The following is a 16,798-nucleotide window of genomic DNA, read 5'->3' as shown; positions in this document are numbered from 1 at the left end:
TACTAACCCGGATCTTAACGTGTGTGTGTGTCGATGTGTCGAGTTAACGCTTTATCTACTAGGCTACAACAACGCAGTTAGTGAACCTAAAAAATAAATCAGTGTCAATGGCAGTCATGAACTGTCTAGGGACTCCAGACATAATCAAATGGGAGGACTTTGTTTATGCTATGCCAAAAAAGAAGATTCCGGATAAACGGGGTTCCGCTGTAGCTAAACGATCTACTTGAAACATCTAAACATTATCGGCATTCTCACATTATAAGACATTTGTGCACTTGTACGAAGGCAAGGCAAGCATGGATGCATAACAGTTATAAAAATATTTCATACACTATAGTCGGACTCAAACTTACAACATCCAACGGTGAACGTAATAAATGTTGGTATGGTACCCCATATATACATCTTCCCGAAGCAAGAGAGTTAACTGACTATAAAAGTCCAGTTTCCACCCTTGCCGAATTAGGTTGGCATTATGGAGTTACATTTTGGCTGGACTAACGAGTCTATGCATAGTCCAATCAAAATCGCGCAACGAAATCGAAATCCGGTTCGTAAACTGTCGTGCAGATTTCGGTCGATTGCAGTATTTGCATTGCATGTGCACCGCCAACTCGTTGTCAACAGATATTTTCCAAATCTTTTCATGTTTTTAATCAAGGTGCTCATGTGATTTGATGCACTTCGCGATGTAAGACCCGTTTTATCACAACATAGATGTTGATTATCGATCAGATCGTCTTGACAGGGCGCCGCCTTTTTTTTTGAAAAAAATGCAAGTGATACGAGAGGTGGAATCTGATTGGCCTATAGGAGAGGCTTAGAGGTGACATAACACGTAATGACCACTGGTGGCGCTACGGTCGAGCCCAGGAATTCCAGCCTAGTACGGCAAGGGTGGAAACTGGACTTTTGCCTCGGGAAGATGCCATATATAATGCATACATAATTCTTATAGTGGACACTCCATAGTGCTACGTACTGGGTGTCTAAGTGACTTGGAGTGAGTGAGTGAGTTGGGTTTAACGTTGTATTTAGTAGTATTTCAGGTATATCAAGGCGTGTAAGCTTCATCCTGACTCGATGCAGTTACTTTGATGAAACCCACGACCACGGGTATGGTACTGACAAACCTAGAAACATAATCAGGGCAAGTCTTGGATTCGAACTACAATAACTGGTTCTGTCACGCTAAGGGAGACAACTCTGAATTGAGGCGCCTTTAGTGTGTGTCACCCCTGCAATCCTGGCAATTATAAACTATTCTTATTTCCTTAAACCAGACATGCCCTGTAATAACTGGTAAAGGACTGAATCACAGCATGACTTTCCTGTGCCTCAAGGAAGGCATTCGTCATTTTGGAAGCATCATTTATATTGGCGAGCAGCAACGAGGTTCTAGTCCAATGAAATCCTTGACGCTGCCATTAGGCACTGACACGATGTTCCTGCTTCAGATACGGGAACAAATCATTTTAATAAAAGACATCATCGATTTTTGTCACGGTAGAGACATACATGAGACACCTGCTGCGGTAACATGACACCTCTCGTCATGGCAACCGGCTGCTGGCCATTATCAGTTCGGATATAAAATCATACAGGATGTTAAACCTCACCCATCATTTGGTAATGTTTTACGAAAAGAACCAGTTTGGTTTCCACACAGGGAGGGCGATCAAACAATATGATCACAATTCACATTTAATTGCGTCCAATAAGGGGCTCGAAACCGGAAGGCAGCCATATTGTTTAACCATCTTCCATTAGGAGAAGGGTGGTACGTGAAGTGGCGAAGAATGAGATCGTCTTGGGACTGTCACTTCCACAATCGGTATTGTAATTACTGAACATCATGGTCATTTCTTAAAGCTGCCTCAAGCGAATTTACGAAAGTTTCAGTTGCCATAGCAACCTACTGTCACCATGAGGCACCCGAGGATGACGTCATCAGCGAATCCATTGAACCACACTTCCAAATTCGTCCATTCATTCTTTGCATGGAATGGAAGCAATTTCCGTTGTTGCCATGAAAACCAGGATTGATGTTATTGTTGTTGGAATTGTCTCTATAATCCAACATTTGTCCGTTGCTTGACATGACCTTGGTAGTGAATGCTTTGACAACACGTGCGCTGAGGTACGCCTGAAACAGAGAACACCCGTGATGTGAGTGAGTAAGTGAGTATGGTTTTACGCCACTTTTAGCAATATTCCGGCAATATCACGGCGGGGGACACCAGAAATGGGCTTCACCCATTGTACCCATGTCGGGAATCGAACCTGGGACTTCGGCGTGACGAGCGAACGCTTTGACCACTAGGCTACCCCGCCACCATGATATAATAAATGGAACTATCAGCTATTTTTTGTAGCAGATATATGACATCAGGTTGGCTTATGCTCAGTGATACAACGATGATATGCAGGGAGACCACATGGAGATGATGGCAGTATTAAGTGAGTGAGTGAGTTGGGTTTAACGCCGCTTTTAACATTATTCCAGTTATATCACGACGTGTCAGTTTCATGTGGGAGGAAAGCCCGAAGTGATGCAGGTCTCAGACGTTTACCATTTCGGTGAGACCCACGAGCACGGGTATGGTGCTGACAAACCTAGAAACATAATCGGGGCGAACTGGGATTCGAACCCACAATTATAGGTTTCTGGACGCAACTCTGCACAGCGAATAGCGGCGCCTCAAATCTAAAGGAATAGCAATGCAGAAATATGTTTCCACATGTAAAAGTGTCTTATATAACACATAGTTAGCACATTTATGAGAAGAGTGTAATGTAGAATACAAGTTTTGTTTAAAATTATCAAGAAGTCTTATTTTAAATAAACTGATAAAAATGTTAATATTCCCAACATCCTTGCTAATCCATACAAAACAACACGAGCATGGGTATGGTGCTGACAAACATAGAAACATAATCAGGGCGAATCGGGATTCGAACCCACAATCATAGGTTTCTGGCATGCCCAAGAGACGCAACTCTGCACAGCGAATCGCGGCACCTTCGACAACTGGGCCCCCGTTTCCCCGCAGTATTAAGTTTGTGATAGGCATTTAGAAGTTGGAAGACCATGACATGTCTTGATGGCAGTATTGTCTCTTCAATACAGCTGTGTCCCCTCCAGTTGCAGCGCTACCCTCACCTGCTTCTTCAGCTTGACCCCCTTCAGCTTGTGCTTCATGTGGTAGAAGATGATAGAGTCGAGGTAGGGGTAGGGTTGTCGTCCCAGGTAGAAGAGGCGCTCTATCTCAAGGATGCGGTGATGTACAACCTGGTTGTGCCGCCTACAATACAGGCAACACGTGAGTGAGTGACGGCTGGGCGTCTGGTGGGGCGTGGATGAGGGGGTGTTTTGGCGGGGGCTTTGCCTCGTTTTAGACAGTATTTCTTTAACATCCCGGATGGCGACGCTAAGATTGAATAGTTTGTTGTTTAACGCCGTACTCAGCAATATTCCAGCTTTATGACGGCGGTCTGTAAATAATCTATTCTGGACCAGACAATCCAATCATTGAGATCATGAGCATCGATCCACGCAATTGGGATACGATGACATGCATCAACCAAGTCATCGAGCCTGGCCACCTGATCCCGTTAGATGCCTCTTACGACAAGCATAGTCGCCTTTTACAGCAAGCATGGGTTGCTGAAGACCTACTCTAACCCGGATCTTCACGGGTCTCCACACACGTACCAAGGTGCCCAGGTTCTCGGGTACCCAGTCAGTTTGTTTGTTGTTTAACGTCGCATCCATCAATATTCCAGCAATATGACGGCGGTCTTGACCAGGCAATCCAGTTACTCAGATCATGAACATCAATCTACTCAATTTGGATTCGATGACATGCATCAACAAAGTCAGCTAGTCTGACCACCCGATCCCGTTCGTCGCCTCTTACGACAAGCATGGGTTGCTGAAGACCAGTTCTAACCCGGATGTTCACGGGTAGGGGAGTAAAATGTAAATAACTGTAAATGCAATGACCGGGTAGAGTGAGTGAGTGAGGGAGTGAGTTTGATTTAACGCCGCTTTTAGCAATATTCCAGCAATATCACGGCGGGGGACACCAGAAATGGACTTCACACATTGTACCCATGTCGGGAATCGAACCCGGGTTTTCGGCGTGACGAACGAACGATTTAACCACAAGGCTACCCGACCGCCCCAAAACCGGGTAGAAGCTGAAGACGCGCACACACTTTGTGGTGCACTTTCGTGAAACTAATTTTATACGCTCTTTAAAACGCAGATTATGAAGTGAGTGTTCTAATCATGTAAACTGTACGTAAGGCCTGTTGACAGGAGTGAGTTGGGATTAGGATTAACCCCGCTTTGAACAATATTTCAGTTCTACCACGACGTGTCAGTTGGATGTGAGAGGACCATGATGCTGGTATCAGTCCTTTACCTCTTTGGTGAAACCAGCCAATAAATATTTAGAGGTGACAAACAAGGAAACATAATCAGGGCGAATCTGGGATTCGAACCCACGATCATAGACTTCTGGTACGCATAAGGGACGCAACTCTGCAAGATGAACTGAAGTTCATCCACGAACAAAGTTCTTTTACACACTGATGAATGCAATAATTTGAAACAAAAACGCACCATCGTGAAAATCATGTTTACACACTGAAACACACATGACAGCCATGCCGCCTGACACGCCCACGGATCACGTGACTCACCTGACGGACAGGTAGATGCGGTCGGACTGGAAGTCCTTGTACAACAGGTACGTCCCCGGGGACGCCTCTCTCATCACGTCCTCAGCGTCCTCCATGCTGAACAGGACAGGGTACGTCCTGGAAATAAAAAAAACATCAATAACATGTGTTGTCTGTATTTCTAAATAATTGTCAGTTTTGATGTTATGAGGGCGTTCTGTGATTGTACTCTTGTAGTATAGGAAATAGAACAGGATTTATTAGACTTTAGCAAACTGCCAACATGCAAAGCAGTTAATGAACGACAACAAAGATAGCAACAAATTCTCGTATATTTAAGTCTCGTAACCCTTAATATGATATCTACGAGTCCTTCCACGTCCTTCATCACACCCTTAGCGAAGTAACCTTTAGCGATCGCTAAACACGCGTTGTCTACAACTTCTGCTCTGTGTTTCATGTTGTGAAGGAAAAAATGCCGTCATCTGTGACTTACGAGAGTGGGGAGAGGTAAAGTCTACCATATTTTGGAATCGTTTCCTATGCAAGAGGTGAGGTGAAATAGGGCTTAACGTCGCGTCCAAGATTATTACACTTATATAGCGACGTGCATGTACGTGTGTGTGTTTGTGTGGCTGCTTGTACTAGTCCGAACTGATGCCGATTTATAGTGCTAGCTCACTGAGATACCATGCCGCAGTTCAACATGAATACCCCACTCAGACACAGTATACTGACTCCGAGCAGACCAGTCCTTGTTTTCGCCCCTTAATGCCGAGCGCCAGACAGGGTAACAAGAAGTACCATCTTTTAAAGTCTTTTAGTATGACGCGGCCGGGGATCTAACCCCGGACCTTCCGCGCTCCGGGCGGACGGTCTACCACTAGACCACGGAGGCGGTTTCCGATGCAAGAGGTTCATGAAGCTGAGTGAGAATGCTGAGGGGACAGTTAGGAGACAAAAGGCTCACGGGAGCTTCATGAAAAGGGGCAACTAGACAAAAAACAACAACAAAACAAAAACAAAAAACAAAACAAAAAACAAACCCAGTAACATTGGGTTACAGTGAAAATTACGGCCCAGTATCATTGTCATAAAGGCATAAATAATATCATGTTTATTACAGCTGGGAATATCTTATAGCTTATTTATAATACGTCAACGCCAGAGAATAACCAAACTCGATGTTCCGCCGGAACAGATTCCACAGGGCGTAAAATTCAAATAGCGATGGATATGATATGAATGGATCACTGAAAATCGGTGACGACACCAGGTGTCAAAACACGACACCTACTAGTACTTGGGGTTGGACATCAGGGAGGCTTTGTTGACGAGAATTAACATTGTGTTTGTATATTTCATTTTCCTAAACACAAGGCCTGTTTGTGAAAAGGCGGTTGTCGGTTTTATTTTTGACAGGGAATTTACAGTAGTTGGTCACACGCATATAGAATACATATTCAATGAACATACAATGAAAAGTTATTATTCAGTTGTCACAACTCTCGTTTTCTGAGCGTAGCTAAGCTATGCATGTGTATATACTTGCTCGCTGACCATTGTCCACCTGTCGCGAAGGTTATCTGAAGTTCAGAGAAGATCAAAAGGTCAGATAAGCGGGTAATCTTTGTAATGGTGGACAAATAGATTGTGTGGACAGTCAACTGACCACATGGTATTCGTCAACAATATATTGGCAGAGGCCCTATTTATCCATGGACTAACATTTGCTCAAGTGTCCCCCAAGGCTATCTAGGCCATGGACAGCGGGTAATACATCCGTGGTTATTGCCATATACAGATAAGACGTGATTGACGTACCAGATGTTGGGAGTCTGTATTGTATTGACCAAACGAGCAATTTTATCACACTGGAATCTATAACACCGGACTCTTACTAATCTGGATCTCTTACAATACCTAACCAAATTTACGGTTCCGATTTTACTACGAGAGCTTTCCACCAAGTCAAACCTGTCCGAACGAGCGAGTTGAAACAAAGGCTTGTAAGGACACATCATTAAATAAGTATATTGACTTAGTAGCTGCGGGGAACTAATATTTATAACAAATATTCAGTTCGATCTTGTCTGTTCTCTGAAAGCGACTCAGCAACTATCTCACTAATCCGGGACACTGTATAAACCGGACTAAATTTCAAAACCGGTTTAGTAAGTTCCAAATGTGATACTACAATGCCTCTGCTTTGTTGTCATGGTGACCTGACTCTGAAGTGTGTTGACTATTGGTTACAACAGCTGCATCAACGATTGCAATGCGCAGTCTCTCATTTTGTCATCCATACGAATAGACGCGAAATAATGAATAACTCTCGTCAATGTTGCATCCAGCGTATAAATAGCAGTCATGTGGCGTCAGGCATGACAAGATTAGCCTGGACATCGTGTTGTTTGAAAAGTATTAGAAGTCATGTTAATTCTTCTAAAAAATATGACTTTTTTATGTCTTTGGTAGAATTCAAACCAATACGTTTAATTTTCTCCCACGATATCCCTTTACATATCTTTTTGTAAAAAGAAATACATAAATATGTTACCATACTTTGTATCGTTGTCTAATGATTGCCTGACCTCCCATATCTATAATTGATGGCAAGAACACATGACCTTTCTTTAATCAAGTACATCAATTCAATTGGGAATTTTACGAATAATGTACCGGTTGTTCAACTCATCTATCTGTATACCAATACAGTTGGGATTACAATGACATGAAGTGCGTGCTCTCTTACTTCCGGGGATATTACACAGTGTTGACGGTGCAGTGGAAGACAGACAGAAGTATGAGAGACAAGAAAGACACGGCCTCTGACTGAGATATGTAACAATATTGACCAAACGAACCCGGATTATAGAGCGATAAAGGTTGTATTGTTAAAACAAACAATTGATTGTATTCGTAATGTGGTAATAAAACATTTGATGTGTATTGAATTACATTAGTTGCCTTCGACAGTAACACACATCTGCTACATTATGTCGTTTTGACGGAGCTAGGGAGGTGTGTGTGTGTGGTGTGTGTGTGTGTGTGTGTGTGTGTGTGTGTGTGTGTGTGTGTGTGAGAGTTGGGGGGGGGGGGGGGGGGGGGGTTGAGGGACTTCATCTTGTTCATGGAGCGTGTGGGTTTCCTGGTGTCAGTTTGGTTTATGAAGCAGCTTTCAGCAATATTCCAGCCATGTTATGCCTTGGACATCAAGAATGCTCACCAACCAGTGCACTATATCCGAGGAGTCGAGCCCGTTGTTTCGGAATGACGATACGCTTCAACAGCTATGCTACACCAGAGCCAAGCATTACTTTATTATATATAGAAAACACAGCATGAATGTTTATGTCATCCTAAAACAGTAACCTAAGTGTTGTATTTATTTAAGTGATTACGTTGTGTTTAAGGGCCACTTAGTACAGAATTATAACAACGTTTAACTTAAAGCCTGATGTCATACAGATCGGTGTCAACAAACACACACTGACTTGTTCATGCAGATTGAGTGAGTGGCGGGTTCTGCTGGTAGGGAAGGACATGTTTACCCTGTTAGCTAACACATGGTTCATCACTGATTTTCAATGATCCATTCATATAATTTTCACCTCGATTTATCCTTTCACGCCAAATGGAATCTGTTTGAGCAGATAATCGAGTATTCTCTATTCGTCGACGTTTTATATATTTGGGTGAAAACGCGACCACGGGTATGTGCCAGAAACTAATGATCAAATCAAGATAAATTTAGGTTGGAAGCACTGAACACAAGATCCTGGTACAATGCTGGGGCGCAACTCTTGACACTGAGTCGCGTCGACCATAACGGCTGGGGTACCGTGACTCCCTGAAAAGGGGTATGCGGCGTTACTCACAAACAACACAGTTATTGTGTTTATACATGAGTGAGAGTCACCCACGTGTGTATATGATAATATATTATATAAACTAGGCTGTTCATCAACAGATGTCACAGTATGTTTTTCTCAGTACCAGCATCTGGTGCAGCTGTATGTGTGGGCAGGATGTTCCAATGACTTCTCGGTTTGTTGGTTGGTTGGTTTGTTGTTTAACGCTTCCCTCAGCATTATTCCAGCTATATGACGGCGGTCTGTAAATAATCGGGTCTGGACCAGACGATCCAGTGATCAATATCATGAGCATCGATCCACGCAATTGGGATCGATCACATGCATCAACCAAGTCATCGAGCTTGACCACCCGATCCCGTTAGTCGCCTTTTACGACAAGCATTGTCACCTTTTACGGCAAGCATGGGTTGCTGAAGACCTATTCTATCACAGATCTTCACGGGTCCAATGACTTCTCGGAAAAAAAATCTCTGTAGATAAACCTTCTCTGTGAAACATACCATTTTTTATTCATAATAGAATAAAAAAATGTACATTGAAATGAAACATAGCAATTGTGATCGATTTAAAGAAAGATATGATGAAAATCTGGTATTATGATATTTAGTAACTCTACGTACTAACGTCGTAAACAACTGATTCGTTTGTCAAGCATAGAAGGACGACAGCATTACAATATTCATGCAGTGTTGTTTTATTTACAGCTAACGTTGCGGATATTATGTGGATATATAACTATCACGTTATGCCTCCAGGTCATTGTGAAAATAGAATAATCTAAATATAAAATTTTATTGGACGTAATAAAGAAAATAGCGGTTGAAAATCAATGATGACATCAGGTGTTTGCACTCGTGTAATGAGTGAGTGAGTATGGTTTTACGCCGCTTTTAGCAAAATTCCAGCAATATCACGGCGGGGACACCAGAAATGGGCTTCACCCATTGTAACCATGTGGGGAATCGAACCCGGGTCTTCGGCGTGACGAGCGAACGCTTTAACCATTAGGTACCCCACCGCCACGGGAAATAATAGCACTTTTTCTGTCTATACTCATTATTTTGTTCTTGTGTTGTTTATGAATTGATTCTCCGTTTTCATAACATTATTCATTTAGGCGATTCACAGCTTGGTATAAAGTACGTTCATTGCACGGGAATCAATATTCATATAATTAATATGTCTTTCCTGTTTCCTTTTCGGTTTCTCGCCCACAGCCAGTGAGAGGTCATTAGTGAAAGAAAAAACGTCGGAAGATATGAAATATATTAACTGTTCTGGTATATCATAAATATATTACTTATCAGTTTAACACGACCATATATTACCCCCTTCAGGCGTGTTCCGATACACATGTATGGTGATGTCAAAAAGCGGTGACAAGGTGACAAGTAGCAATGACAAGGTGACATGTAGAAATGACAAGGTGACATGTAGCCATGACAAGGAGACATGTAGCCATAACAAGGTGACATGTAGCAATAACAAGGTGACATGTAGAAATGACAAGGTGACATGTAGCATGACAAGGTGACATGTAGAAATGACAAGGTGACATATAGCAATGACAAGGTGACATCTAGCAATGACAAGGTGACATATGCATGTAGCATGACAAGGTGACATGTAGAAATGACAAGGTGACATGCAGCAATGACAAGGTGACATGTAGCCATGACAAGGTGACATGTAGCCATGACAAGGTGACATATGCATGTAGCCATGACAAGGTGACATGTTGAAATGACAAGGTGACATGTAGCCATGACAAGGAGACATGTAGTCATGACAAGGTGACATGTAGCCATGACAAGGTAACATGTAGCCATGACAAGGTGACATATAGCCATGACAAGGTAACATGTAGTCATGACAAGGTGACATGTAGCCATGACAAGGAGACATGTAGTCATGACAAGGTGACATGTAGCCATGACAAGGTAACATGTAGCAATGACAAGGTGACATGTAGCAATGACAAGGTGACATGTAGAAATGACAAGGCGACATGTAGCCATGACAAGGAGACATGTAGCCATGACAAGGTGACATGTAGCTGTGACAAGGTGACATGTAGCCATGACAAGGAGACATGTAGTCATGACAAGGTGACATGTAGCCATGACAAGGTAACATGTAGCCATGACAAGGTGACATGTAGCCATGACAAGGAGACATGTAGCCATGACAAGGAGACATGTAGTCATGACAAGGTGACATGTAGCCATGACAAGGTGACATGTAGCCATGACAAGGTGACATGTAGCAATGACAAGTAGACATGTAGCAATGCCAAGGAGACATGTAGCCATGACAAGGAGACATATAGTCATGACAAGGTGACATATAGTCTTGACAAGGAGACATATAGCCATGACAAGGTGACATATAGCCATGACAAGGTAACATGTAGTCATGACAAGGTGACATGTAGCCATGACAAGGTAACATGTAGCCATGACAAGGTGACATATAGCCATGACAAGGTAATATGTAGTCATGACAAGGTGACATGTAGCCATGACAAGGAGACATGTAGTCATGACAAGGTGACATGTAGCCATGACAAGGTAACATGTAGCAATGACAAGGTGACATGTAGCAATGACAAGGTGACATGTAGAAATGACAAGGCGACATGTAGCCATGACAAGGAGACATGTAGCCATGACAAGGTGACATGTAGCTATGACAAGGTCATGCTTTTGTTTGTTTGTTGTTTAACGCCGCACTCGGCAATATTCCAGCTGTATTACAGCGGTCTGTAAATAATCAAGTCTGGACCAGACAACCCAGTGATTGGCATCATGAACATCGATCCACGTAATTGGGATACGATGACATGCATCAACAAAGTCAGCGAGCCTGACCACCCGATCCCGTTAATCGCTTCTTAAGACAAGCATGGGTTGCTAAAGACCTATTCTAGCCCGGATCTTCACGGGTCGACAAGGTCATGCAGCAAGGTAAATGCTATGGGGCGGTGTCAACGCCAACACAGGTGTGCCCTTACATCAGGAAATAATTAACGAACATCTGATTATCTCTCTGGCAAATTAAAGGGTTAACGTATGATCAGGGCTATAAATACAACACGACCTGGCGAGCCTCCCCACATTGGATAAACAGCAACCAAAGCTATATATCATAATACTGTATCCATCGATGAAGGAGACCCTTTGATTATTTTTTAAACGCATTTATACACAAAACTAGGTACTTCTTCACACTAGAGTATATACAAGGATATTAAGGTACTGTTACAGGTGTTATACATCGGGGAGATACAGTTAAGTAAATGTTGTTGCTTATTTTACAACAACCGTGTGTTGTTTTAGCGTTTTCAAGATAGGGCGTTTACAATGTGTAGCAAACAGGTTAGAATTACACCCACGGAAAGTTGGCGTCCGCTTCTCCCAGTATTTACCAATCAGTTAGCCGGTGGTAATGTGGCTTTGTTGTGCTTGGTTGGGTTCATAGAATCAGTTAATCTGGGTATGGGGTAGGCAGTTGTTCAGTTGTATAGAGAATTTTGAATATGAGGTGATCTGGGCATGGAATAGCCAGCTGTTCAGTTGTATAGAGAGTTTAGAATATGAGGTGATCTGGGTATGGAATAGGCAGGTGTTCAGTTGTATAGAGAATTTGGAATATGAGGTGATCTGGGCATGGAATAGCCAGCTGTTCAGTTGTATAGAGAATTTGGAATATGAGGTGATCTGGGCATGGAATAGGCAGGTGTTCAGTTGTATAGAGAGTTTAGAATATGAGGTGATCTGGGCATGGAATAGCCAGCTGTTCAGTTGTATAGAGAGTTTAGAATATGAGGTGATCTGGGTATGGAATAGGCAGGTGTGCAGTAGTATCGAGAGTTTAGAATATGAGGTGATCTGGGCATGGAATAGCCAGCTGTTCAGTTGTATAGAGAGTTTAGAATATGAGGTGATCTGGGTATGGAATAGGCAGGTGTGCAGTAGTATCGAGAGTTTAGAATATGAGGTGATCTGGGCATGGAATAGCCAGCTGTTCAGTTGTATAGAGAGTTTGGAATATGAGGTGATCTGGGTATGGAATAGGCAGGTGTGCAGTAGTATAGAGAGTTTGGAATATGAGGTGATCTGGGCATGGAATAGGCAGGTGTGCAGTAGTATAGAGAGTTTGGAATATGAGGTGATCTGGGCATGGAATAGGCAGGTGTGCAGTAGTATCGAGAGTTTGCAATATGAGGTGATCTGGGTACTATCAACAGAGACCCATTAGTATATAAAGGCGTGTATGATAGTGTTCATATTGTGACGATTCTGTTATCACACCATCTGTCACATAGATTCTGTCTGCGTCACATAGATTCTGTCTGCGTCACATAGATTCTGTCTGCGTCACATAGATTCTGTCTGCGTCACATAGATTCTGTCTGCGTCACATAGATTCTGTCTGCGTCACATAGATTCTGTCTGCGTCACATAGATTCTGTCTGCGTCACATAGATTCTGTCTGCGTCACATAGATTCTGTCTGCGTCACATAGATTCTGTCTGCGTCACATAGATTCTGTCTGCGTCACATAGATTCTGTCTGCGTCACATAGATTCTGTCTGCGTCACATAGATTCTGTCTGCGTCACATAGATTCTGTCTGCGTCACATAGATTCTGTCTGCGTCACATAGATTCTGTCTGCGTCACATAGATTCTGTCTGCGTCACATAGATTCTGTCTGCGTCACATAGATTCTGTCTGCGTCACATAGATTCTGTCTGCGTCACATAGATTCTGTCTGCGTCACATAGATTCTGTCTGCGTCACATAGATTCTGTCTGCGTCACATAGATTCTGTCTGCGTCACATAGATTCTGTCTGCGTCACATAGATTCTGTCTGCGTCACATAGATTCTGTCTGCGTCACATAGATTCTGTCTGCGTCACATAGATTCTGTCTGCGTCACATAGATTCTGTCTGCGTCACATAGATTCTGTCTGCGTCACATAGATTCTGTCTGCGTCACATAGATTCTGCGTCACACAGATTCTGCGTCACACAGATAGGTTTTCTAGATTCTGTTTGCCTGTAAAGACTAAAATGGCGGAATTGGAGAAGTAAAAGCGACATCGCTTTCATAAGAATTGTTGGTTCAGTATGTTTATCTTTTTTCTATCAGGATTGCCTGTTTGAGGACAGGACATTTTGGAAAAACATAGCCATCATCTTGGGCACCAATTGGGCTCCCTTCCTTTCAAATCTGTTTTTTTGGACATCAGTGACAAAAAAATATGTTTGATGTAATCCTCTATATGTTCCAGCATTTGTTTAGGTGAACACTTGATTTGTCTTTGCATGTGTTTGTGATGGGTGTCACCGGTGGGACAGGATACGCTCACCTTTTCTCGAACACCTGGTATCTATTTCATAGTGATTCAAAGATACAACGGATTCTGTTTTTATCAGCGATTTCTAATTTTGAGAACATATTTTGTCGCTCTTATTGATTTTTCACTTACTTTCTTCTTTCTTAGTCTATAAATTTCTTAAAGATTATATCTTGCAACAGAAGTACAAAGATAACTGCTATGTTTTAGGAATTAACTTAGGCTGGCCGAGGGGTTTAATGAAGAGTACACGAGGCATATGGTCAAACAAGGAATTAATGATGGTATTTACGTTAGGTTCCTCACAGGCAGCGTCAATAACTGGCTTCCCACGTTACATTAAACAGTTGCTGCCTTGCTAGTCAGTCCCGGTGTGGCTCACAGTTCCACCACAGTTACGCCACACTTTAAGCATTGTTTACAGCAACTCTCACTCCTTTCTCTTGGGAAATTGTACTTCACCATACCCGCATCGATAAGTAATATTTCACCTTGTCCACACAACAATAGTGTCGAGCACCCAACTAACAACACACACCGCTAACGACCTTGTGCGGTGGCTCTAATTACCTGGACTGTCTAACTGCCAATATACCTGCCCTCTATAGTTATATTGAACTGCTTTTATGATAAAGTATATGTGCGTTGCTGTTGTCGTGACTGCCAGCTGTTGGGGCTACACACCCATGGCCAGCTGATCGGCAGAAGATGTACAGCTGAAACAGCTTCTGTCACTCCCTATATATATCGATCTCACCACGTGCACGGACTGGATGGAAGCGTGTTACCTGCAATCTGTTGGCTGAGATTGGATTTTAATGTTCTGTCAACAATAGAGGCTATTTAATCTATTGCCCGTCTGAATCAGACATAACGGATATGGCACGTTTAGTCCATCACGATCCGGTTATGTACACTCAATCCCTGGCATATGAATCCGTCACAATTACTTATCCCATGGTATATACAATAGACATTTAATCCAGTGTTTTCTATCCACTTCGGTTACATATTTTCTCATGTGTTAGATCGGCTTTAAACGGTTTAGTTACATTCAATTGCATGTAAAAGCACATTCAACTAAGTACCATCTTCACATAATACCCTACTAAGCTACGGGGTTATGTAATCAAAATGAACTTGTGTCATGTATAGAAGGAGAGGGTGACGGGAAGCCTTATGGTTAAAGCGTTCGCTCGTTACGCTGAAGACACGGGTTCGATTCCCGACATAGGTACATTGAGTGAAGCCCATTTCTGGTGTCCCCCGCCGTGATATTGCGGAAATAAAGCGGCGTAAAACCATACTCACCCACTCACTATAGAAGGAGCGAGATATCAATGGGAAGTAACCAATTTGCGCTGTATTTACAATGTCCATCAACTGCAGATCTGTTTCAACACCTGATCAACACCTCGTTGTTCAAAACATTTACGAGTAGAAAAAAACTCAGGATAAACCCAACCGCGGAATAACGCTCAGACAAAGAGAGAGGAAGGTCAATGGGAATGAGAAAATGGAGATATGGAGAAGTAGCGACGGATATGACACGAAGGGAAAGAACCTACTGAGGGGAATGAGGTTGATAAAGGACATACACCATAACGGTAATACACATGGGGTGTTGTTTACCTGATTGCTTGAGCTGCCGCAGTTTTATCGGTGACCGTGAAGGAGGATCTAGCGACGCATCCACCCATCAGAGTTGATCATTGTAGCCACTCAGAGCTCCGGTGGTATTTGACGACAGTTTCTCTGCCTCGTAATAACACGTCCCGTTTTCTTGACAACAGGCGACCTTGGTACCTATACACAGACTCCTGAAAACGCCCAGTCGGATGAAATCATGTCTCCTATACTTCTACCCTATGTGAATAACAAAGCAGTGACGTCATGCTGCACGTATGATGAACGCACCTTTAATCAGTGTTGTCAATACCTGTCTAGCATACACCACACAACATACAATCAATAGACCGTAACAGATCCCAGGCTGGTCCTCCTGAAAACGACACACATGTCCGAATCACTTCCTTTAAGATATTCCCCGCACTGCTATGTGACGATCCAGGTGTGTTGTGTGATCTGGCAGGGACTATTTCCTGGTCAGCCGTCAGGGTGATGGCAGGCGAGCGGACCAGCTGGAAAGCGAACAGGATCGTGGAGTGATCGATACTGTATGCTGGCTAGTCCGAGGCTAGGCTAGGCGGCGTGTGTGCGTTGTGTATAGGGACTTGGCATGCGATACCGCCATCATGAGCTGCGCTTTGGATTACGGCGGGGATTTCGTAAACAATAGGTCTGCAGCGAGTGTATACGTTGTACGTTGGTTACATTTTCGCTTAGTATTTGGTATTTTGACTTCAAAGTCTTCGCCTCGCAATTAAAATAATAAATAGATCCTACCGAGATCATTAAATATGCACGGGGTTTTCGCAAGTTATGATTCTAGAGTGCAGTGTATTGTTTACCTTTTGGAGAACACCTGGTGTCATCACTATTTCATGGTGTCATCACTATTTCATGGTGTCATCACTATTTCACGGTGTCATCACTATTTCACGGTGTCATCACTATTTCATGGTGTCATCACTATTTCACGGTGTCATCACTATTTCATTGTGTCATCACTATTTCATGGTGTCATCACTATTTCATGGTGTCATCAATATTTCATTGTGTCATCACTATTTCATGGTGTCATCACTATTTCATGGTGGCATCACTATTTCACGGTGTCATCAATATTTCATTGTGTCATCACTATTTCATGGTGTCATCACTATTTCATGGTGTCATCACTATTTCACGGTGTCATCACTAGTTCATGGTGATTCATAAAGGCATGCTTATGATATAGTTGG

At 42.8% G+C, this 16,798-nt stretch overlaps 1 protein-coding gene across 1 annotated transcript; it reads right to left on the bottom strand.

Moving 5' to 3' along the window:
- Window positions 1–811: 811 nt before the first annotated feature.
- On the bottom strand, window positions 812–16,130 carry LOC124120071. Its single transcript, XM_046482806.2, has 4 exons — window positions 15,567–16,130; window positions 4,714–4,830; window positions 3,167–3,308; window positions 812–2,149 (listed from the first exon to the last, which is right to left on the bottom strand). Exons 1-4 carry the CDS (start codon window positions 15,632–15,634, stop codon window positions 1,925–1,927), a joined length of 552 nt encoding a protein of 183 aa, XP_046338762.1. The 5' UTR covers window positions 15,635–16,130; the 3' UTR covers window positions 812–1,924.
- Between the last annotated feature and the right edge of the window lie 668 nt (window positions 16,131–16,798).

Source organism: Haliotis rufescens, unplaced genomic scaffold, assembly GCF_023055435.1.
Source record: "Haliotis rufescens isolate VD_foot unplaced genomic scaffold, xgHalRufe1.0.p SCAF_6, whole genome shotgun sequence".
NCBI classification, from domain to species: Eukaryota; Metazoa; Mollusca; class Gastropoda; order Lepetellida; family Haliotidae; genus Haliotis; species Haliotis rufescens.
This window is presented reverse-complemented; position numbering and strand designations above follow the sequence as displayed.

Excerpts from the sequence above, each read along its gene's own strand:
- LOC124120071 (XM_046482806.2), bottom strand. The coding sequence starts at position 15,634 with ATGGGTGGATGCGTCGCTAGATCCTCCTTCACGGTCACCGATAAAACT. Across the intron at positions 3,309-4,713 it reads CGCATCTACCTGTCCGTCAG|GCGGCACAACCAGGTTGTAC; the intron begins GTGAGTCACGTG and ends CCTGTATTGTAG. Across the intron at positions 2,150-3,166 it reads GGGTCAAGCTGAAGAAGCAG|GCGTACCTCAGCGCACGTGT; the intron begins GTGAGGGTAGCG and ends TCTCTGTTTCAG.